Source organism: Dipodomys spectabilis, unplaced genomic scaffold (genome assembly GCF_019054845.1).
Source record: "Dipodomys spectabilis isolate Male_0828 unplaced genomic scaffold, ASM1905484v1 ptg000001l, whole genome shotgun sequence".
Lineage (NCBI taxonomy): Eukaryota > Metazoa > Chordata > Mammalia > Rodentia > Heteromyidae > Dipodomys > Dipodomys spectabilis.
The window spans coordinates 8931019-8955368 of record NW_024870678.1 but is presented as its reverse complement, the minus strand read 5'-3'; the positions used below and the strand labels follow the sequence as shown (position 1 = coordinate 8955368).

Below are 24350 nucleotides of genomic sequence, written 5' to 3'. Positions count from 1 at the left end.
TCAGAAAGAAAAGTTTCATAGAAGGGAAGGGGCTGACAGTAACAGGAACAGAGTCTTTAAAGTGTCTGAATGTGTAGATGGAGGAACTGCTATTCTGTAGATGGAAATGTGTCCTCTGCCCATTTCTGTGACTCAGAAGAAACCAGGGATTGTTTGCTTTTGTCTGTTTGATTTATCTTATTTATTTTATCATCCACTTTCCTTTCCTACAATATCATTTTTTGTTCTCTCTGTTATTGTCTCTCTTTTTTTTATTAAATTGTAAGTGGACAGTACAAATCTCATTTATACCAAGAAACAACAAAATACATTTATGCAATCTATAGTAGATATATGCTAATCATAATCTCCAGAAAAATGTTCTCTATTTAAAATAAAGAATGATAAAAGAGAAAATCATTTCCAGATTTCTCTAGGTGTTTGTTACACCAATATGTTTCTTCTATCCCTGGAAGAAAATTTACATATGAATCATTTTTGAGATACAAATCATTCAAATAATGCTAATGCTTTATATCTTTCAAGGACTGATTGAAAACTATTAAATATTATTAAGTTTCCAAGCTATTTTGATGATATAAATAACTCCTACTCACATCTGATAGCTTATTTTTTTTTTCTGTAGCGTCAGACTCAGATTTTAATTGTTTATATTGCTCTTTGTACAGATAAGCCTTGCGGCTGTGGTAAGGCAAAGCTTAGGTTTTGCCTAAGCCAATGGCTGTATGTTCTACAAACCCCATGTTTCCACTCATCTAGAGGGTAGTCCTTGGGTTTTAAGAATATTAGCAGGTTCTGATATTGACTGGCCAATTTAGAGAAGGCTTCTCAGACTGTTACTGGAAGGTAGAAACAGTAGAGAACAGGGGAGAGATAGTAGATAAAGAATTGTCATAGTGGCTTCAAAGGGGAAAGATAAGGGGGGAAACAAGCAGAAGAAAATTGTTGAAAATAGTGGCATGTCAAAACCACACTCTGTGCTCTCCAGATGACACGCAAGGCTCTAGATGGCCTCAGGTATCAGATGCAAGATCGCATTTTAAGAAATAATGAAAAAGCCACAAGTTTAATATCTGCCTTTGAACAAGCCTAAATGTGTCTGTGGCTTGTTATTGTTGTATCAGAAGTTTCTGCTTCATCAGGAAAAAAACCCCACAACATTAGGTGTTCTCTAAATATATATATATAGTATATATATATATATATATATATAGATAGATAGATATAGATATAGATATAGATATATATAGTATATGTATATAGTATGATGGTCTCAAACCTACCTAAATTCAATTTAGGCAGTCAGTGAATATCAGGAGACATGCCCATGAACTTGGTTTTGGGGCAAATTGTCAGCTGATTGTAAAGATTTTGTAGCTTTTTTATTTAATGATGAGGATAATTCCTCATCATTTTGGATGAAGAATAGTTAATCCAGAGGGAGATACAACATCTGGTAAGGTCATTTTATTGCTGAAAATAACAATGAAGTAATAAGCACACAACCAAATAAGGAAAGATTTCTGGTGTGAATCTTGCTTTCCTATACTGTCCCATTTTTTTCCTGCCAGAATTTGGAGACTTGAAAGTAAAGAAAGCTTATAAACAGACAAGTCATGCTGTGGGTCCTTGCCAAAGTATGTATACAGTTAGTCAACAGCATGCAAGGAGAACATGTCTTAGTAGGGGTGTCTTTTGGGGCATCTTCTTTTGGCTCAGAAGTCTGTCCAGTCTGTGGACTCCCTGCATACAGTTCTAATAACAATTCATCTTAATGACTACAAATTACATAATACTAAACTTTATAATTCCCCTGAGTTTCAGGTTTGAAATAAACATCACAAAATTAATTTGAAATCATCACATCTCATCTCTCTTTTTCAGAATATCCCTCACAGAAGATGTTTTATTTTGTGGCCAGGTTTTGAATTAGTGTATAGAGTTCATGGCCAGGTTTTGAATTAGTGTATAGAGTTCAAAACTAGTTTTGCCTGCTTGAGCAACATCTCCAATCTGACTTTTTGATGGTTGGTTGGTTTGGAAATAGAGTCTCGTGAACTTTTCTGTGCAGGTTGGCATCTAATTCAGATTTCAGCCCTCTAAGTAGCTAGGTTTATAGGTATGCATCACTGGTGCACAACCTCTTAGAGTTCTTTATCAATTATTGGCATCACCACATATCTGAATGTCTCCTGGACCATCATCTTCTCTCTCATCTCTCTTATTACTACTGCTCTCCCCCAATCCACTAAATTAACTGTTCTCTTTTATTAATCATGTTTCACCCACAATACTGTAGTGTATTTGACACTGATTCTGAGTTGTAGGAACCTAAGAATTTCCTACCACTAAATACAACTTTTATGCCACACATTGATGCTTCCTCCTGTAATTTGCTTTGCACTGTGAATAGCATCTCAGAAAAAAAGAAGAATTGGGAGAAGATCTTTACTAGCCATACAACGGACAAGGGTCTCATATCTAAAATATACTTGGAACTCAAAAAATTAAACCACCCAACAACAAATCCTCAAAGAAACAACTGCCCAATAAGTAAGTGGGCGAAAGACTTAAAGAGAAGCTTCTCTGAAGAAGAAAGAAGGATGGCCAATAGACACATGAAGAAATGTTCAACATCCCTAGCCATAAAAGAAATGCAAATCAAAACAACATTGAGATATCACCTCACTCCAGTTAGAACAGCAAAAATCAAGAACTCTAACAACAACAGATGCTGGAGGGGATGTGGACAGAAAGGAACCTTACTTCATTGTTGGTGGGAATGTAAACTTGTTCAACCACTTTGGAAAGCAGTATGGAGGTTCCTCAAAAGACTTCACATAGAACTCCCCTATGACCCAGCAATCCCACTTTTGGGCATTTACCCTAATGTTTACAAAAAAGACCACACTAAAGCTACCAGCACAACTATGTTTATTGCAGCATTATTTACCATAGCTAAGATATGGAACCAACCCAGATGCCCCTCAGTAGATGAATGGATCAAGAAAATGTGGTATATATACACAATGGAATTCTATGCCTCCATCAGAAAGAATGACATTGCCCCATTTGTTAGGAAATGGAAAGGCTTGGAAAAAATTATATTAAGTGAAGTAAGCCAGGCCCAAAGAAAAATAGGTCCCATGGTTTCCCTTATTTGCAATATCTAGTATAGGTATGAGTCAAGTGGAAAAAATCAGATAATGTGATGTTAGGAAAACGAACCCTCAAATATGTATTTTAATGTTTTTGTTTCTTTCATGCATGTGTTTCTAACGCATTTATAAGATTATTTCTTTTTTGCTTTGTATGTCCCTTTCACTATATTTGATGTCAGTATAACATGTGGAGGAGACGGGGACAAACAAGTCGTTTAAGGATTCAGGTGGACCTGTTGCAACAATAAGTACAAAATGTCATGTCAAAACCAGCTTTACAATATTGGTGTGGGGGGGGAGGGAGGGAATGATTGGGTGGGGGGAAGGGGGGAGGCTGGGAAGGGAGGTGAAATGTAAACAAAGGAGGAGGCTGCAATGCTTGGTAAGAAATGTATGCATTATCCTGCCCATGTAATTGTAACCCCTCTGTACAGTATGTTCTCAAATAAAATAAAATAAAATTTAAAATTAAAAAAAAAAGAAATGTACTCATTATCTTGCCCATATAATTGTAACCCCTCTGTACAGTATTTTCACAATAAAAAAATAAAATAAAATAAAAATAAAAAAAAAGAAGAATTCCAGCAAAGAGTTGATCTCTTAAGAGAATAGAAAAGCCTTTGGTTGTTTGACATTGTTAAACTTTTGGCAGAAATTTGGATTGAATTCCTTGGGGAAGGATGTCCAGGTGGTATGTCTGAATCATTCCTTTTGTCTAAGGGAATGTGTGGTACACCCATCTAGCCTTGAAAGCAGAAGGCAGATGAGTTGCTAGGCTATTGAGAGGAGTGTTTGCATGGAGAAATAATTTCAAGGGAGGAAGTTATGTGGTTATAACCTCATCAATATTAACTGAACTTGAAAGAATGAATTGATAGTGGGTCACCTCATAACTTCCATAGTGCTCAATTTCACAAGTGTGCTCACATTGCAGTCTTTATTCTCATTTACACTTTACTTGTTCATATTCTCCTCTATGCTGTATGTTCCCTCTCTTACCTAGACAGAGTCCAATAACTCTCCCTCTCTCCAAATGTATACCCAGTTATTTTGAAAACAAATAGTTTTTATGTTTTGAGGGTCATCTTATCAAACTCATCTCTTTTAAACTTCTCTCCTATTTCTCCCAATTCCACCCACTCTCTCCATTTTCCACATATACACATTGACTATAAAAACTGAATCCTTAAAAAAAAATCTTAGAATTCCCTTGGCTTTCAATTATGCCTGTGATTTAAATTATCTTTTTCATTGTAGTACAACTGGGCTTGGTTGTACAATCATATATAATCCTTTTATTAGTGTGTGTGTGTGTGTATGTCATGGGGCTTGAACTCTGGGCCTGGATGCTGTCCCTCAGCTATTCAGCTCAAGATGACCACTCTACCTCTTGAGCCACAGCACCACTTCTTATTACTATTTTAATTTTATTTTTAGTTATTTTTATTAATTTTATTTATTTTTATTGTAAAGGTGATGTACTGAAGGGTTAAAGTTACATAAGTCAGGTAATGAGTATGTTTCTTTTTGAACAATGTCACCTCTTCCCTTATTTTCTCTTGTTTTCCCTTCTGAGCCCTGTCTCACACAAATTATATAGTTCATTTTCAACACAGTGTCTGATAGGTATTACTGCTATTTTCGTTCACCCTTTGCCCCTCCATTTCTTTTTTTTTTATTGTGAAAATACTGTACAGAGGGGTTACAATTACATGGGCAAGATAGTGAATACATTTCTTATCAAGCATTGTAGCCTCCTCCTTTGTTTTCCCTTCCCATCCCTTCCCAGCCTCCCCCCACCCCCCACTCAATCCTCCCCCCTCCCCACCAAAGTTGTAAAGTTCGTTTTTGACATGATAACTTGTACTTCTCATTGTTGCAATGGGTCCACCTGTATCCACCTGTATCCTTATTTAAACGACTTGTTTTTCCCCTTCCCCTCCACAAATTATACTGACATCAAATACAGTGAAAGCAGGGGTTATACTGTGGGGGAGGAACATACAAAGCAACAAAGAAATAATCTTATAAATGCGTTAAAAACAAATGCATGAAAGAAAAAAAATTTAAATACATATCTTAGGATTCATTTTCCTAACATCACCTTATCTGACCTTTTCTGCTTGACTCATACATATACTAGATATTGCAAATAAGGGAAACCATGGGACCTATGTTTCTTTGGGCTTGGCTTACTTCACGTAATATAATTTTTTCCAAGTCTTTCCATTTCCTAACAAATGGGGCAATGTCATTCTTTCTGATGGAGACATAGAATTCCATTGTGTATATATACCACATTTTCTTGATCCATTCATCTACTGAGGGGCATCTGGGTTGGTTCCATATCTTAGCTATGGTAAATAATGCTGCAATAAACATAGTTGTGCTGGTAGCTTTAGTATGGTCTTGTTTGTAAACATTTGGGTAAATGCCCAAAAGTGGGATTGCTGGGTCATAGGGGAGCTCTATGTGGAGTCTTTTGAGGAACCTCCATACTGCTTTCCAAAGTGGTTGAACAAGTTTACACTCCCACCAATAATTCAATAGGGTTCCTTTCTGTCCACATCCCCTCCAGCATCTGTTGTTATTAGACTTCTTGATTATAGCCATTCTAACTGGGGTGAGGTGGTTATCTCAATGTTGTTTTGATTTACATTTCTTTTATGGCTAGGGAGGTTGAGCATTTCTTCATGTGTCTATTGGCCATCCTTCTCTCCTCTTCAGAGAAGTTTCTCTAAGTCTTTAGCCCACTTATTTATTGGGCAGTTGTTTGTCTGAGGATTTGTTGTTGGGGGGTTTAATTTTTTGAGTTCCAGGTATACTTTAGATATGAGACCCTTGTCCGTTGTATGGCTAGTGAAGATCTTCTCCCAATCCGTATTGCCCCTTCATTTCTATGCGCCCTTTTTCTCTCCCCCAAACAGATAAACTCGCATGCAAGACAGAATGTACAGAAATAAAAAAACAGCAACAAAGGAGAAAAAACAAAACAAAAAGCAAAATAACATAAAACCTCTTGTTTCCATTTCTTGGTATTCATTTCAACAATCATCATTTGATATGATCATATTCACATAGCTATTGAGACTTTGTGATCTCCTCCAAAGTATATCTTCCTTTGGTCTCACTGGGTGAATGTCTAGAGTCCCGTATAATTTATCATGTCCAAGTGTAATTTTTTGTCTTTTACCATCCATTGTGTTTTCTTGTAGATTTATAGGCATAATCTAGTTACCACAAATGAGGGAATCTGTACAGCCTATGTTTCTTTGGGTCTGGCTGACTTTGCTTAATATAAAGACATTATATACTCCTCTCTTTTGGGGAGCAGGAAGATCTTGAGCTTTAAGGGCAGCCTGTGCTATACAGAGACACACACTGTCTCAAAAAAACAAGGAATGCTTGCCTAACATGTGAAAAGCCTTGGGTTCCATCTCTAGCAAAACACATCACACACACACACACACACACACACACACACACACACACACACACACACACACACGTACAAATTTCTCCCTTGAGAGATTTTTGTTTTGGTGCCATCCTCAGGCTTGAACTCAAAGCCTGACCCTAGCTCAAGGCTAATACCCTACCACGTAAGCCATAACTCTGCTTCAGGTTTGTGTGCATGTGTACGTGCACACACGTGTGTGTGTGTGTGTGTGTGTGTGTGTGTGTGTGATTAATTAGAATAAGAGTCTCCGACTTTCCTGCCTGGGCTGGCTTCTAATTGTAAACTTCAGATCTCTCAGTAGCTAGGATTACAAGCATGAGCTACTGGCACCTGGCTTCAAGTAAAGTTCTTAGATTGTGATTGTGTTAGGGTAATTCTGGTTTCACTCAATTTGCATGTTGTGCAATCCTGACCTCCTGTTGGATGACAGTGACTGTTGATCTAGCAATTATGGTATGGCCTCAAGGATGCTTTGCTGTTTAGTACAAAACGTCTTAAGAAATGGACTTTCAGATGCTTACTCTTCTGAGTTTGTAAATGTGCTTCTTACATGTGCTTTTAATTAAACAAGGATACATTATAGGAATTCAGCACACTTCACAGTTCCTTCTGCCATTCCAGAGCAAATAATCTAGTTTAGGACATTGCCTAGGGGTCATGTTAGGGAAGCACAGGGCCTAAAGGAAGCAGGTGAGAGATATACTAGCCTGGACTTGTGGGTTTCAGGAGAGAGTTGGGAAATTCAGTGTCTATACTAGAAGACAGAGTAAGAATTAGCCAAGCACAGGAGGTAAGAGAGGATGAGGCGGGGGCTGTATTGACTTCACTGAATTACTGTGTGTTAACTCTATTATCTCAGCCTCAGTCTCAACCAGGGCTCAATATGGCTATATAGCTTGAGTGCTATTAAGATCTTTCCATAGTATTTTTTTGTCACACATTAAGGAGACCAAGAATTGAGCTCAAAGCTTCTATTAAGTGCAATATCTTCCAAGGTTGTGTCAAATGCTAATGTCCTGACTATTTTAGAGCCATTAAAGCTATTGATTTTCATAAGCATTTTCATCTCTATTGACCATTTGTTCTTCATATTCCTGCACTTTCTACTCTGATCACAAAATTTAGAGGAAATCACATAATCTAATAGTAATTTCTTTTGCTGTTTAAAACCCCTATAAACCTTCAATTTGCAGACACAGTTCTGATATGATAAAGTACAAGTTGAATATTAATTCACATCAGCTTCAAGCAGGAAAGTGACAGTGAAAGCTTTAGACACAGGTAGATGCAGGCCTTGTTATGAGGTCAAAGGGGAGTCGTAGAGGAATCTTGAGCAGAGTAGAATTTGTATTAAGAAAAGATCCATCCAGAAGTGTTGAAAGGACTGGTGGACTTGCAGCTAATACCATAATGCCATAATTCTGACAAAGATGAAAGCTTTCACTGGGAAGAACAAGATTATAAAAATGAATTTTCTTAAATATATGACTCATAATTTTGTTTTCATATCTACCAATCAGAGACCATACTGCAACTTATGAGTTTACTTCTCTGAAATTATTTTAGAATCATTAATGATTTATATGTTTTTAAATACATTTTTATATTTACATGACAAATTTTTTTATTGTGAAAATACTGAAAATTTTTATTTAATTAACGTTGTCCTAAAGTATACGAGAGTACTCTAGCCATAAAGTAGACTACCTTTCACATAAAAATAAGTAAAAATGTTCCTTATTTTTTAATAATGACTGAACTCATGAAATTAATATAATAATATTGATGATACTTAATGACAGTTATCATTTATTGAGCCTGTGCATGTCAGAAACCAGGAAGCTAAATAGCTCAATTAATCACACACAACAATAGAAACAACAACAACACACATACAAAACAAACTGTCAAATGGGGGGGGGAGGAGGGGAAGGATTGGGTGGGGGGGAGGGGGGAGGCTGGGAAGGGAGGTGAAGGGTAAACAAAGGAGGAGGCTGCAATGCTTGGTAAGAAATGTATGCATTATCCTGACCATGTAATTGTAACCCCTCTGTACAGTATGTTCTCAAATAAAATTAAATTAAATTAAAAAAAAAGAAAATAAATAAATAAATAAAACATTAAAAAAAACAAACTTCTATGACTGGTATTATTGTCAAGGTCACTTTTCAGAAGAAAAACTTCTGTCTGTGAGGTCATTTAACTTGTCACACAGCTATTATAGTCTCAAATTCAGATCTGTTCACTGTATTTTAAGTTGCTTCCTATTTGGCCTTCACTTTAGAATTATATTTTGTGTGAACTGTCGCTTTATATCTTACTAGAAACGCAAGTAACCATTTCACTGAATCTGGAAATATTGGGATCATGCCTTTCCTCAGAGAACTCAAGACCTTCTCAGATTTATCTGTTCCCAAGTGCGTCCTCTTACACATATAAGTCCAAGAAATCCAGGAAAAGCTACACAGGGTATTTTACCAGGCTGAGCTTCTAAGCACTGAAGTAGGTGCTAGAGACTTGGGAGGTGTGGGTGGGTCTGTGTGTGTGTGTCTCTGTGTGTGTGTCTATGTGTGTGTGTCTGTGTGTGTGTTGTTATTTATCTTGGCTACTTTTTCCGCTACCACACACAAGAGAATCAGTGATAGGCCAATGGGTTAACTTTCATCCCACATTCAGTCAAGCCCAGACTCTTTCTCTGCAGTTCTCCAAGAACCTCCAAGAGCACTTTAAATAACCCCTGCAGATACATTTTTGAGGTGAAGTTTTTCTGGGGGTAAAAATGGTGATAGAAATTATACAGGTGTCCAGAAAATGAGTAATGAATGCAAAATTGTGGGGTGGGAGTATTGCGATGAATGGTCTAGGTGTATTGTCCTCAAAGGTAGGAAACCTGGTCTCTTTTTAAATGTAAAATATTGACCCCGTTTTATTTTTCATGGAGATCACATGTAGTACATTAATAAGCTAAAGTACACAAAGCCAAATGACAAATCTCCATGAACAAACTGCCCACAAAGCTCATATTTGCCTCAGTGTGTTTAAAGATGGCCGCAGGCTGTAAATCTCCGACCCTCATTCTGACTATTGATTGCTAAGAACACGTCTTTGTTTGTGACTAATAAAAAACAATGGTTTCTCTTTACTTTAGGCCCCCTATCATATTATGTAGTTAAATTTTCACTTTTGTAAATGTGCTTCTCAGTATTTGAAGGCTCTGCAGCAACTGTTTTACCAAAAGAGATAAAGTCACTGCATCCCAGAGAGAAGTCTCACTTTTCATCTCTTCACCTTTGGGTCTGTTTAACTTTAGAACTAAAATCAGTCATGCCAGCAATATGGGAAAATGCCATGTGAAAATATTGCTGTATTTTTCTTTTCTTTGTTATTTAAATGATGTTTTTTCTCAAGAGAGGAAGACCAGGATTGAATTGGTGGAGAATTCTACTGAAAGTTGTTTATATTGGCTAAAATATATTTTTAAATGCAATCCTATTTTTAAACCTTCATAAAGAATCCTATAGGATTATTTTCCATAATTACGTGTTATTGTGTGATACATAGAAATGGCTTAAAGGCCTAGTTACATATTTACAATTTGCAAACTAAATTCTTCCTCCAAGAAGTAAGAAGAAAAGCTATTTTCAAAAATATTTCAGTATTTGGAGTTTGTAAAAATCTCAGCTTTACTTTCTTCACTAACCTTGTGTACCCTCTGCAAATTCTAACATTCATGCGAGTTTTTTATGTTGTACCCACAAATTACCAAGATCATTACTAAAGTTAGAAAGACTCATGAGCATTTCTCCACACTTATTCTGAACACTAAACTCTTCCATACAAGAAAAGGAGTGAGACCCTCTCTCAAGAAATAGGCCGAAGGGCTGGGAAGGTGGCTCAATGGTAGAGTGCTTGCCTTGCATGCATGAGGCCCTGGGTTCGATTCCTCAGCACCACATAAGCAGGAAAAAAAAAAGCCGGAAGTGGCTCTGTGGCTCAAGTGGTAGAGCACTAGCCTTGAGCTGAAGAGCTGAGGGACAGTGCCCAGGCCCAGAGTTCAGGCCCACAACTGAACCAAAAAGAAAAAGAATAAAGGAAAAAAAAATAGGTTGAGTGTGGTGCTGCACCTGTAATCTGATTCCTATGTGGGAACCTTAGGCTGCCCCTGAGAGAAAAAATGCAAAACCTATCTGAAAAACTAAAGCAAAAGTCAGGAGGAAGCACCAAGTACTCGGCAGAGTAGCTCCACAGCATGCACAAGACCTCAAGATCAAACCTCAGTACTGTTTCCCATAAGTAAAAGTGAGGAGAAATTAGAATTAAAACAGAAATCTCTCCAACTGGATTAAATTCTGCCAGAAAGGAAACAAAAAGGTAAATTAAATTATTCTACTTGTTCTGGAAAGTAGTTTTTAAAATAAGAAATATTTCTGCTGCCATCAGAAGGACTAAAAATGGTCATTTATCGAATTTTGATAATAGAAACATACATGAGGACATGAATTAGAACAGAGGTGAGGCTTTGTGACTAAACACTCATAAATACTGGCCACTCTTTCTCACTCATTGCTAATACCTGCAATCAATAACTGCAGTCTTGTTCATTTTCATCTAATCATAGGGGCTTTGAACAGATAGGATGTATTCCCTACCAGGTATAAAAACAAGAATTTAATTTAGAATTCAATAATTGGATGAGATGATGTGATAACCTCTTATATAAATTCATCATTTCTTATCTTTCCCAAAGAACAAAATGTTCCATATGTCATAATCACCACTGTTTACTTTTCTGAAAGATAACTCACCCTGGTTTGTAAATCTGCCCTAAAATACAGTGTTAATACTACTCCAGGCCTCATAAGAGTTCATAGCTGCTACTGTGACATTTGTAAGGCAATTAGTTTCATTTATTTATCTATTAAAACCCAAGTCTCTTTAATAGCCCTTTTTGGGGATTCAGTCTTATCGCTCTCATTTGCCTTGTGCTTATTGGAAAGGTTGGAACTTGGGGTTTGACTTGCAGAATTCACTGATCTCAAAGGTATTGCTTTCTCCCTCTATCTCTCTGTCCTTTTCTTCCATCTTCCACTTCTTCCTTCTTTCTCTCTTGAATTTATCCTCTCTAAAAAATTTTGGAGAATGATGGAAGAGGTGGCATTGACCAAGATGCATTTTGCTCATAAATTGATATGTTAAATTGAAACTCTTTTGTACAACTACTTAACAACATAAAAATAACGAAAGCAAAGCAATAAAATAACAAAATTTTGAGGCGTGGAGAATGTAAGTGTACCACCTATATATTTAAAAATCTAGAAGAAAGAAGTTTGAATGTGTTCACCATAAGTATAAAGCACATGGTCAAGAGGAAGGGTGTGTTTAGAACGATTTACGCATTTCATAACATGTATACGTATGGCAATGTCATAAGGTACCTCATTGATAATGTTCGACTTTTATGATTTTATTATATAATTTTAAATAAACGTAAAGAGAACGTCAATATTCCTTGCCCTATTTTATGGTCTTCATGTGTATGAGAAAAAATTCCTTTACAAATGAAACCAATGAGATGTTACACTGCTTAATCACGTTCATCTGCAGGAGAAATGTACACTGTAGAGGATCTACAAGTACAGTTCAAGCAGCCGTGCCATGAATGGCTAAAGAAGTATTACATCCCTCCACGGCTCCAAGAGCACTTTTAAGTGGGCATTAGAACTGGTCATTGCTCCTCAGCACAGAGGGGGAGCATTTGGCACAGCACAGCTGCTGCTCCATTTCTATAGCAGGTCTGAGGTCCTGTCAAGGCAGTGCTCCACTGGAGAAGGGCACCACTGCTGTTACCGGGGTCTCGCACCAATGTTTCCCCCACCTGTGCTGTTCTCTCTTCTAGCCCCATTCTTGTTTGTCTCTCTAGGTTGTGAGTCTGTGAGCTTTGTAGTCACACGTCCAAAGGTTCACCGCTTGCTAAAAAACAATTTCACAGTTTGTTTCTACCAAGCTGCATCATGATTATAATGGATATTTGGAGCTCATAAATTTTTTATGATGTACCTGGGGCTTACAGTATAGCCTTATTACTCATTTAAATCATATATTCATAACAAATAAAGCCCCCCTGAAGAATATTAAAGCTGATGGAAATACCTGGATATCGGCCATGACTCTTACAACAAATCTTTCAACCAAGATGTAAGAAAAAGTAAAAGGAACACGTAGATGGTGTTATCAGGTCATATTAACCGGGATGTAATGAGCTGTCCACTTCTGAATTAGCTTTTGCAACTAGATGGTTCCTGAATAATCATTCACTCTCAATTTCTAACAAAGTATTTGATAACATGTTGCCTTCAAGTATGAAGGAGTTCAAGTTTTCTAAAAGTCACAGTGTCTTAGTATTATGGGTATGTAAATGATATGTAAATATTCTTGAATTATAATGTCTTGGCCAAAACCAGCTTTGCCCTTTCACTTCATCCCCAAAAGAAGTATCAACCCCAAGAGCACTCAAGCCTTTGAAAATATTTCCATACAGTATTTCTTTTATTTTTTTTACATTTTTAAATAAAGAGGAGAAAGCTATTATTATTTCTATTAAGTAACAGAAATCATCAAACTAATACGTAGAAACTGAAAGTCAAGCACTTGGGTCTAGGCTGAATTGAATTGTCTTAACCTTGTAAACATTTCCATAGGAGGTAGAACATAGATATTTGACTTTTTGTCAAATAACGGATAGTAAACAATCATTCTGAGATCCTAATAAATTAAAGATATTGCAAAAGCATTAAATACACTTTTTCTCTTCTTTAGAATCCAAAGATGAACAATTATACATAGATTTTCAATAAATTAAAAAGTGAAACACTAACTATTCATTGTTGAAATCTTTACAACTTCTTATCTCCACTGGTTTCATTCACTAATGTTTGAAACTATGACTAGGAATGAGATCAGATTTCAACTTCTTTGTATGTGCAAGGCCAACTCTGAAAATCATTTCTCCTACTGTGGAGGTCCATGGTACCAGTGGCTTGGAAAACAATATCCAACCACTATTTGTTCCATTTCCTTTACTCTCATGGTTCTTAGTCAATATGATATTAGTACAATAGAGAATTTGAAAGTTTCAACCCTGCCCGATATTGTTGGCTTAAGTGCCTCCAGCTGCTGTTCCCATAAACACCGTGTTGATGGGTGGTAAGGAGGACACCATTTCTCTGTTGTTTGCTCCATGGGAATCCAGAGTGTCTTGCACTGGATACTGATTAGAAGTTCCATACATACATTGGGATGAGGAGGAAGAAATTGGGGTTTGCAAGCTAGAAGCTGGAAGGGAAAATACAATAAGAAATTGCTAAGTCATTGGCACATTCTTTTCTCTGCAAGCACCATTCACTTTTGGCCTCTGCATTTATGTTTGCACATAGCACATACAGTTACCTTTTTATATTTTTATAACTGTACATACATTTTATTTTTATTTCAAAAATACTTCTGATTTTAAACCATATCCAATTCTGCCCTTAAATCTTCCTAAAAACCCACCTCTTTTAAATTTGAGTAGATATGGCTTTTCAAAACAGTCATATTTTCCATTTCATCTTGGAAAATGTTGCTTTTTTCCTACATATTTCACAGAGGAAACTCAGTGTCATCTTAAGCCCTGAAACAGCATATGTCACTGGTCTATGTCCTCTTCCCCTAGAATTGTAAATTGGAATAGAACTACCATCTTCTCTTGCCTGAACAGACCCAGCAGTTCCTCATTGTACCAGAACTCTCACCTTTGTCTCTTTCTTTTTTTCAGAATGCAGATGGAATGATTTTGCTGAAGTATCAAGCAATTATTTTCTCTTTTGTCAAGTACTATAGTGTCTTGGCATTATGTTGGAGAAAATCTCAAGCTTCTTGCTCTGGTTCATGAAACTCTACATGAACCAATCCCTGATCTTTGTAAATTTATCTTGTTTCTCTCTGCTCTTCACCCATCATACTCAATCCACATTCGCTTTCTGTCCACTGAAAATTCCAAACCCATTCTCCTTTCAGACTCTATAACTGCTGTTTCTCTTCTAGAACCCCACTATCAAATCATGTTAATACTTCCTTGTTTACTCAGCTTTCAATTCAAATATTTCTGCCTCGAGATTCCCTTCCCAACCATCTTCCCTGACCATCTGTCATTTTACTTCATTTTAATCCTCTCTATAAAACATGAAATTATCATCCTAACGCATTTATTAATATATTTGTTGCCTTATTCTTCCCATTCTAGAGTGAAAACTTCCTCTAGGCAGGAATTATGGCTTGATTACATAGTTATTCCAAAAACATCAGAGTGCGCTGTCTGTATTTCCCTTGTGCATGATTGCTGTCTTCTTACTGCTGAAGTGACAAGCCAAAGACCAGTCTTTATAAATAATGGAATCTATCTCTAGTGGGTCCCAATGCCCTTGTACTACTTACTCTCTTCTCCCTTTGCAATCTGTTAGCCAGCTCTGACAATCGACGCTTTGAATTCATCCAACTCCCCAACCTATACTCCATCAAAGCTTCCATTATCTCCATGAGTAAATAGAACTAATAGTAACATGGTACATTTTAGCCTGATGGTGAGGAAACTTCCTGAAGTGGAATTTTCTGCTTCATTAGAGTAACCTAGAAGCGATGACTATTTGCAGAAAGCAGGGGATGAGCTGCTAGACTGCTTGGGGACATTTGTGATGGTCACAGGAAGGGAAGAAGTACTTCCTATTGAATTATTGAAAAAGTACACTGAGTGAGGAGAGATGTAATTTATTTCATTTTCCCTTATGCTCCAGTTAGGTGTCAATGGCCTTTACTTATGCTAGTCTAAAATCAATTCCATTGAAGATTTTTAATGTCTCATATAAACATGAACACTCTGCCCAGATAGTCAATGAATGTATGCTTGCTCTGTTGTACTTTATTAATTTTAGAAACTAAATTTGTGCTTAGATTTAGCCTCAAAACCATTACAGACTGTGTGCTAGCACTCTACCACTTGAGCCATACTTCCACATCTGGCTTTCTGCTAGAGATAAGAGAGTCTCATGGATTTGTCTTCTTCAGGATTGTTTCTAACCTCAATATTCATAGCTCAGCCTCCTGAGTAGTTACCATTACCCATGTCAGCCACTATTGGTCAATTCTTTTTCTCTTCTCTTCTCCTCTCCTCTCCTCTCCTCTCCCCTCCCCTCCCTTCCCTTCCTCTCTCCTCCCCTCCCCTCTCCTCCCCTCCCCTCTCCTCCCCTCTCTTCTCCTCTCCTCTCCTCTCCTCTTCTCTCACCTTTTCTTTTCTTTTCTCCTTTCCTTCCATTTTTCCCATTCCTTTCCTCTTCCCTTCTTTTCTCTTCTTTTTGCATGTATGCTTGGTACATATGTCCATACATGTGTTAGACAAGTGATCTACCAGTCCTAAATTTACTTTTTACTCCTTCTTACTCTAACTGATTCACTGAGTTCTAGCACTGTGCAAAATGCTAATGATGTATTTAATATTACATTGTAGACTTTTTTCATGGAAAGAGGCTCAGGAATAATAACATGGCTGGAAAAAAAGCTAAGAGACTTCATGACATGCTGACTGATTTATTCAGTTTTACTTAAGTTATAAAACAATGAAAATATAGCATCCTTTTCTAAAGAGTTATTGCATCACATTTTAATCACATTTTTGAGAAAACGCTAGTGACCTCTATTACAAGATACCTTTTTTTTTTTTTTAACTTGCAGTGATTTGGCATGGAAATCATTGGGTCCAAAAACACCTCTTAGAACTGTCAGTGGGTCCAACAATGATCAGCAGAAAATGACATCATTACTCTCTTCATAATATTTACTGTCATTAGATTGCACATGACAGAATATATAATATTTTGCATTCATAATAAATGCCAGTCATTCTTTTTAAAAATTATAATAGAGCAGCGAGTTGCACATCAATAATTTATAGAATGAAACACCAAAACTGCTTCTACATGAATATACAATTAGTAACACAAAGTGCAATGTCAGGTGCAAAGTGATGAATTTGTTATAGGATTATGCGTGCCTAGTGCACCTCAACATCCTCCCCTCGAGTTAGGCTGTATATCTGAGGTTCACTAGTTTTTTACATGTTTACATGACCAACCAAAACAACTTACCAACTACTGGAGTCCGACATGCAGCTGGAGAAGGTGTGTCTGCATAAAATGAACTGGTCTGCTTTCTACCGCTGTCATCTAAAATGTCAAGGGGATCGTGGATGTCACTGTACGGAGGCAGAGAGCGAATGCTACTGATGACTGAAACATGCTGGTTCACCATAGACCCAAGCCTATGAGCCTCTTGGTAGTTGATATTACTTCCATAGTATCCTGGAACACAAGGGGTTAAGAATGTACCATTAGATTATTACAAGAAACATTCTGGGGTGGAAAAAATGCAATGTGATTATGTACAGTCCTGAAGATAAACCCTTAAATATTATATCAGTATCTACCTTGAATTGAGGGTTGAATTTGTGCTTATATACAGATGTGGTTTACGGTACTATTTGTGAGTCTTCAAGGGGAATGGTCATACTATGAATTTTGAAACATAGGCTATCCATGTACCATAGTTTTAAGTTAATAAAACCTACCCATAAAGAAAGAAAAGCACTTCCAGCTTTTCATGTTTTATTGCTTTTTATATGATTTTTATTTATAACTTTATGCACATGAGAGAAGAACTGGCCTGCACTTACTAGAAAAATCTTTAGAATTGTTACATAGAAGCCTACCTCATTAGCTAAACTCCAGTTCTTTTGAGGCCCCTTACCGTTAAGTTTTCCCTCGGAGTCCTGGAGCTTACACTCTGGGGTGCCTGGGTGTTGTCCCTTAGCTTCTTTTTTAAAAATTATTTTATTTTATTTTATTGTAGGGGTGATGTATAGAGGGGTTACCATTACATAAGTAAGGTAATGAGTACATTTCTTGTTGAACATTGTTACCCCCTCCCTTGTTTTCTCCCATTTTCCTTTCCTCCCAACACTTCTTCCACCCAATTTGTAAAGTTCACCCTAAGCTTCTTTTGCTAAAGTCTGCCTTCCACCACTTTAAGCCACAGCTCTACTTCCAGCTTTTTCTGTGATCAAATGAAGGTAAAAGTCACACAGACTTTCCTGCCTAGGCTGGCTTCAAACTACAATCCTCACATTTCAGCCTTCTGAGGAGCTAGGATTACAGGCATGAGCCACCAGCACTGGACTTCAACTTTTTATTTATCTAACAGGGGAAATGTTTCCACTTTCTTGAAGAAATATACTCTACTAAAAATATTTTCAAATGATAGTGTCTTCTTTCAAAAGAAGACTTTGGGCCTACTAAGTTATTGTTTGACATAAAGAAAATTGCTTGACATAAGTTTTTTTTATTGTGTGTTACATTTAGAAGAGAAACTAGAATAAAGACACAGAATTAAGGACTCTGCTTCTGTATGGCAAAATTAGCTTCAAATATCTAAACGTCTGTGATCTCTCTACAGCTTACATGGGTGATGTATTACTAAGGGGATGTAGAACTTGATGTCTGATGTTGCTCTATTACCTTCTCAAAAGCCAGAAAATAAAAGGTTTTAAATTTTTATACCATTTGGTGAATTCGAAGGCACTGCTGCTCCCTGGCAGCTGGCAGTCCCTGCGTTGCTCAGGAAGTTGAAGCCTCCTGTATTTAAAAACTGCATGGTATGTGACTCTTGGGCATGTGAGGATTGTCCATAGCTGGAAGGTGGCCGAGAATTATAGGGAGATCCAGCACAACTGCCACCGAAGAAGTCTCTGGAAAGCTGCTGTTCTGTCCAGGCCATGCATCTCCCATGCTCCGAGCGATGTGGATAGAGTCCTGACGAGGGATGGGGCTGTGCCCTAAACACAGTCTGATAGTTAGGGCTAGCTGCATAAAAGTCATGATTGGCTTGAGGGAGGGTAGGATAACCAGGCTCTGGGTATGTTGAGCAGTGTGATGGGACTGTCAGTACAGGGCCCACACTGGAGGGTCTCCCTGCCATTGGCCCTTGGTTAATGACACTTCCACGGCTTGCGGTGGCTGGGGAAATAGGTGGTGTCATCAGATGACCAGCACTCTGTGAAAGCTCCATTTGGCCTGGAAAAAAAAATTATAGTGTGTTCATTAGATAGTCTAGTATAATAAATGGGCTTGGATCTTTTAAAAAAACACATTTAACAGGTTTACAAATGCATCTTTTTCTCAGTTTGGTTCATTCTTACCCTCCAGAAGTAATGGCAATAGAGAACAATAAGAATCACAATATATCACAGTACTGAAGACTTAGTATTTATGAGAGCCGAGAATATTCTCAACAGCTTTAGCTTTTACACATATGTAAATAGCAGGACTCATACCTGGGGAGAGCAAGAGGCTCTGCTTTTCACATTTCTCTGACAAATAAATGACCTGAATGTAAAACAGGTTTATCTTAGAGTAAGAGAAAAGTGCACTTGTATCAAAGTGGCCATAACTTCAAAGCAAAGCAGTTCATTCGAAAGAGCACACCAACGCTGACGAACAGACGCTTCGTGCGTGCCACCAATTCCCTGGGCCGCCAACCTTCCATTGGTGTAATTAAACCAAAGAATCATAAGGCCTTTCCAGGTTTAAAATTCTTTGTGACCAAGGAACTGATGTATATGAAAGACTTTAAAAACAAACACAAGAAAATGAACTGATTTCCAATCATCTCTGGTAGTTAGTTGAAGTCACTAAACATTCACGTTGGCACAAAAGAGGACCATAGACCAAACTGGGAAATGGCTGTAATAATGACTTTAAAACATAACTTTAAGTTCTATCTACTTTTTCATGGAGAAGAAATCTCATCAAAAGCCAAAAAACAAACAAGCAGTTGTATTTTTGATCTTCAAAAATGTCTTAAAGGCTGGGCGCCCGTGGCTCACGCCTGTAATCCTAGCTACTCAGGAGGCTGAGATCTGAGGATCACAGTTCAAAGCCAACCCAGGCAGGAAACTCCATGAGACTGTTATCGCCAATTAAAAACCCACTAGAAAACCAGAAGTGGAGCTCTGGCTCAAGCGGTAGGGCACTCGCCTTGAGCTGAAGAGCTGAGGGACAGCGCCCAGGTCCAGAGTTCAAGCCCTACAACCAACCAAAAAAAAAATGTCTTAAGGATTTTAGGTATATTTGACATCATTTGTTTTCTTTCACAAAATAAAAAAAGAACTATTTATGACCTTTCTTATCCCTTTTGAGACATGGTCTGGCTATGTAGCCCAGATTGGTTAAAAGCTCACGACGTGCATGAGGCCAGACTCAAACCTGTGATCCTCCTGCCTCCATCCTCTGAGTACTAAGCTTATAGGAATGCACGGCATGACCAATTCATCCCTTTGATATAACTTATATAGAGGGTATGAATATAAATGTGAATGGTAATTGCTGGAAATTGCAAGTACATTATAAATCTTTAATAGCTAAAATCTTATAATTTTTTAAAATGAAACGCTGCATTTCAGTCAATTAAGATGATCCTTTTCCTTTAACTTTTAGGATCCCTGGAGGCTAGGAATATTAAAAGAAGCAGATGAGTTGGGGTCTCTGTGGTTGTCTTTGCTACTTCTAGCACACCTGTGAGAGGCATGTTGTTTGTGCTTTCAGCAGGGAATGGATGAAGAGCAGGGGGCAAGGCTCCGGGCTGGCTAGATGACAGGGCAAGGTGAGAGGTCTCCACATGGCTTTCGTTCTTCACAGCATCACTGGACGCCGAGCTGCCTTTATTACGGTTTGCCAGGAAGCAGGAACTTGGAGAAGCAGTGAAGGCAGCTTTACTTGCATCTGGAAAGATAAGCCCAAATAAAAGACAATGAAATGTTTTATGGTTTGCTAATGAATCTGAAAATAACTAAGCACTTAATTTTCCCAGGAAACAAAGATAGTCAACCTTTGTTCTTGACAATGATGCCGGGTTTTGTTAACGGTGTATTGGTAGATGTTGGGGTATTTTAAGAGATATTAAATAACCTTCTCTGGAATAAAGTCTTTAAAAATCCAAGTTTTCCCATCCCAAACAGATGCGTACCCTTTCAGTGCTAAACTCCTGTAGAGCTTATTTTTATACCATTAGTAGTATCTCACATGTGTTATATTAATTATAGTTAAATTTTGTATTATAATCAATTTCCAATTTCACTTAAGTCCTTAGAAATCAAGACTATAGACCTTCTAAACTAGAGTTTTCAGTAAATAACTAATTCACATATGCATGGGAGAAAATAGTGATCCATTAGTGTTTGGATATGATGTTAGTACCACAGTGTTCAAAAGAAAAAAATATATATCTGAGACTATTGGAAACTCACTTAACTTGAGCACTGAAAATTCTGGAATTTAGGCTTAATCAAAGAAATATAAGTAGCTATTTTTAAGTTACCTGAATTCTTCATATACTTGTCCAATAAGTTCTGTAACTCCTGTTCTTTGTCATTATTAAACTGAGTTTCCATGGCCAGAAGAATATATTCATCAAGAAGCATTCGGATCAAGTGGAAAGAACCTTATTTATGGATGAAGAAATTCAAGAGGATATGTAGGTGAGAGAGGACAAAGAGGTGAGAGAGAAAGAGAGAGAGAGCAGTCAACTTATCTTTGTGACCATCTCACCACACTTTACAAGGAGCAACTGGACTAAACAAATACTTGTTGGACTTTAAATGACCTGCTAAGACCAACATGCTTAACTTCAGTCTCTAATCTTTCTGTGTACCACCTGCCCAGCTCACCCATGTGTACTGTCTTGTGAGCTCTTTGACCACTAATTACATCAAAGGAAAAAAACGGATGAAAGTGAGACGTGCTTTATGCTTTTAAGAGGGCACACACTACCAAGTGATAAGCTTCAGCCTGGAGAGAATGAGCTCTACTCGGCTCTATTGCTGTTGACTTTGCACTAAATAAGTAGACAATGGCCAACATGGTGTACAATTTTATCTAGCAAGGTGTCTCTCCAGCTGGAAACAAAATATACTTTTACTTGAAACAAAACTCAAAAGAATACTTCCATGTGAAAAATATACTGAAAAATCTTAAATGTTCTTTTAATTATTTGATTTCCAAGAAAGTCTCTCTTTTTAATCCCTTTATAATAAAGTCTGACTTTGATGCTGTTTTTTAAGAAAGTTAAAATATCAGTAAGTATATACTCATATATACATACACACATATATATCCAAACATTTTGCTTATCCATCAGTGAACATTTACTGATTTAATTTAGCATTAAATAAAATAAATTAGTTATAATCTATCTCATAATGTGAAGACTTCTTGAAAGGCAACTATGAAATGCAGTTAACATCATAATTTAACACTACAATTGTTACAAAGGAATCTCAGAAATTTTAAGGAAAAGAGACTACTGAATTTTTGAAAAATATATTTTGACCTGACTTATTTTGTAAGTTCTAGAGGTCAGTAAAGATAGTTCAAAAACTCCAGTGTGTTTTCTAAGTAGTTACTTGATTCCCCAGAATAGAGCTAAGAGGTGTCAAGAAAAGTTTCAAATACTTGCTGTACTACAAGAAATGATACCACTGGGGCTAAGGTCTTAATTATTGTTTATGTGGTTGTTCATTTGACACAGAAAATATGCCAGCCAAAGGCTAATGTAAAATAATGACAATAACTACTACTCTTAAAATGTTCACAGAGTGCAAAGCCAGAGGGTTCTGTTAACAACATCTACGCAACCTTATGAAAAGAACATTCTTCCCCTTCTTCTGTGAGCAGACAAGCTTGAATAAAGCCACAGCAGGAGCAAGCAATGGCAGGACTTAATCCCACATGTAGCCGGACTCCCAAACCCTGGTATACAACTATCATTTCTACTAAGCTGGGATTAAGATATGGTTCCAGAAGTTGAGGGTTTAAAAATGATAAGAGCTGTGTCTAGAGGAGGAGTAAATCATGAGATTCTTATAAAGCATGTAGGATACCAAAACTTGATGCATTGTTCAAGGTGAGATTGTGCATCACTCGAGCCCCAAAAAAGCTCCACTTTAGTAGGAAGTCTTGAGCCCTCTTCTTTAATGATCTTCCATTTTGTTTGCTGGTCTAAAAGTAAAGGAACAAAATGAAACTATAAAACCTGTCACTTTTATTACCACATGCATCCTATGTTAGATCAAGAGGCAGACAAGCTGTCTGACAGAGAGACAGATGGCATGGCATGGTACTTACGACATCAACTAAAATGATCTGTCCGGAGACTTTAATTTTAGCCTATCTTTGTTTTTATTTTAAGAGTAGTAAGCCTTTCTTCTATATGGCTTTGTCTCCTAAGAGAATTAGACAACCAGAATAAATTATTTGCAGCCAATTTTTAGCCTTAAAGGTTTTGATAGACCTTTAAAAAAACAGGAGGTCATGTGTGAAGTATGAGTTATACATTTCTGTGAATGATTAATATACTTGTCAGGTCCTGAGTGACAATATTGTTTTTCTTTCCAAAGAAAAAATATGTCCCCAGCCTAGGATTAGTTTACTTGATGTGGAATGACTCACACCAATGAGTAATAAAATATGTGTTCTCATTGCCTTGCTTCATGAAGAACGACATGAAGGGCAATTGAAAGAATTGAAGAAACCAAATTTTTAAAAACCTACAGAGCTTTTAGAATTAGAACTGCCAATGCAGAAAATCATTTTTTGTCTGTCAGTTTTTTTGAAAAGTTGCTTTTTAAGCAAGGGACAGATTTTGCTCCCATTTCTGAAATTTGTCTTCCACTAATGATGTTCGTCATGTGTAACTTCACTGGCTGACAGAGCGGGGCGAGCATCGCATAGCACTTGGCTAAGACAGGAGAAATAGAATAAAATCCACGCCCAGTACTCTCATGTCTGGCATATTCCTGATTTTGTCTTATTTGTGGGGTTCAAATGCTTTTTCCTAAGCCTCTTGACACATAACCTATCACCTTTCCCCACCAGTCAAGCAGTAACTGCTACTTGAGTATTTTTATAAAGCATTTTCTAAGTCTGTCACAAAAAGTACCTTTATAACCCTCTGTTCTACCACAGTATCCAGCCATTCAATAAAAGCCTCCACCGTGGCGTTCTTCTTAAGCAGATCCTTTAGCTCTTGGAACACAGTGATAGAGTCGTCTTAAATACCAAAACAAGAAGAGAAAAAAGACAGAATATTGCATCTACTTTTATCCCAAAGAAAAACCTACAACTGAATCATTGATTAAAAAAAAAAGAAATAAAAGACTAAGTTGAACCTTATTAAAGCAATTAATGTCAAGTCCTAAAAACAGTAACCCAAAATGCTTGGTATTCTAGTCTTCAAAATTTTGATCTTGAAATATAGACATATCACACTCACACATGCATATTCTAAAGGCACATACATTAATTTAAACTAATAATCATTTTTAATCCAGTGGTTTCATCACTTGGAATAGATTCCTTGAAAGATAAAGAAAAAAATGAGTCAAATTAAGCTTGTTGATTTCTTGCTTTCTGAAAGACCCTTTAGCTTTAGCAAATTAAATTCTGCATGGCAGAATCAAGCCATTTGCATGAGGCTCTTCTATCATCAAATTCAAAGGAAGACTATAAGGTTAGCACTTCATTATGAGTCAGAGGTTCATTGAATCTCAAAGGGTAATGTCATTTTATGTTAAGAAACAAAATATGGGGCTG

General features: G+C 37.1%; 1 protein-coding gene across 1 annotated transcript in view; it reads right to left on the bottom strand.

The window, feature by feature from the left end:
- Window positions 1–13777: 13777 nt before the first annotated feature.
- Window positions 13778–24350, bottom strand: part of Rfx6 (regulatory factor X6) — a 53653-nt gene continuing 43080 nt past the window's right edge. The window contains exons 13-19 of the mRNA XM_042669274.1: window positions 23698–23807; window positions 22640–22757; window positions 21079–21201; window positions 20277–20483; window positions 18264–18776; window positions 16797–17009; window positions 13778–13953 (exon numbers count right to left, since the gene is read on the bottom strand). Of these exons, the coding sequence (XP_042525208.1) occupies window positions 13778–13953; window positions 16797–17009; window positions 18264–18776; window positions 20277–20483; window positions 21079–21201; window positions 22640–22757; window positions 23698–23807 (1460 nt within the window). The remainder of the gene's footprint in view (window positions 13954–16796; window positions 17010–18263; window positions 18777–20276; window positions 20484–21078; window positions 21202–22639; window positions 22758–23697; window positions 23808–24350) is intronic.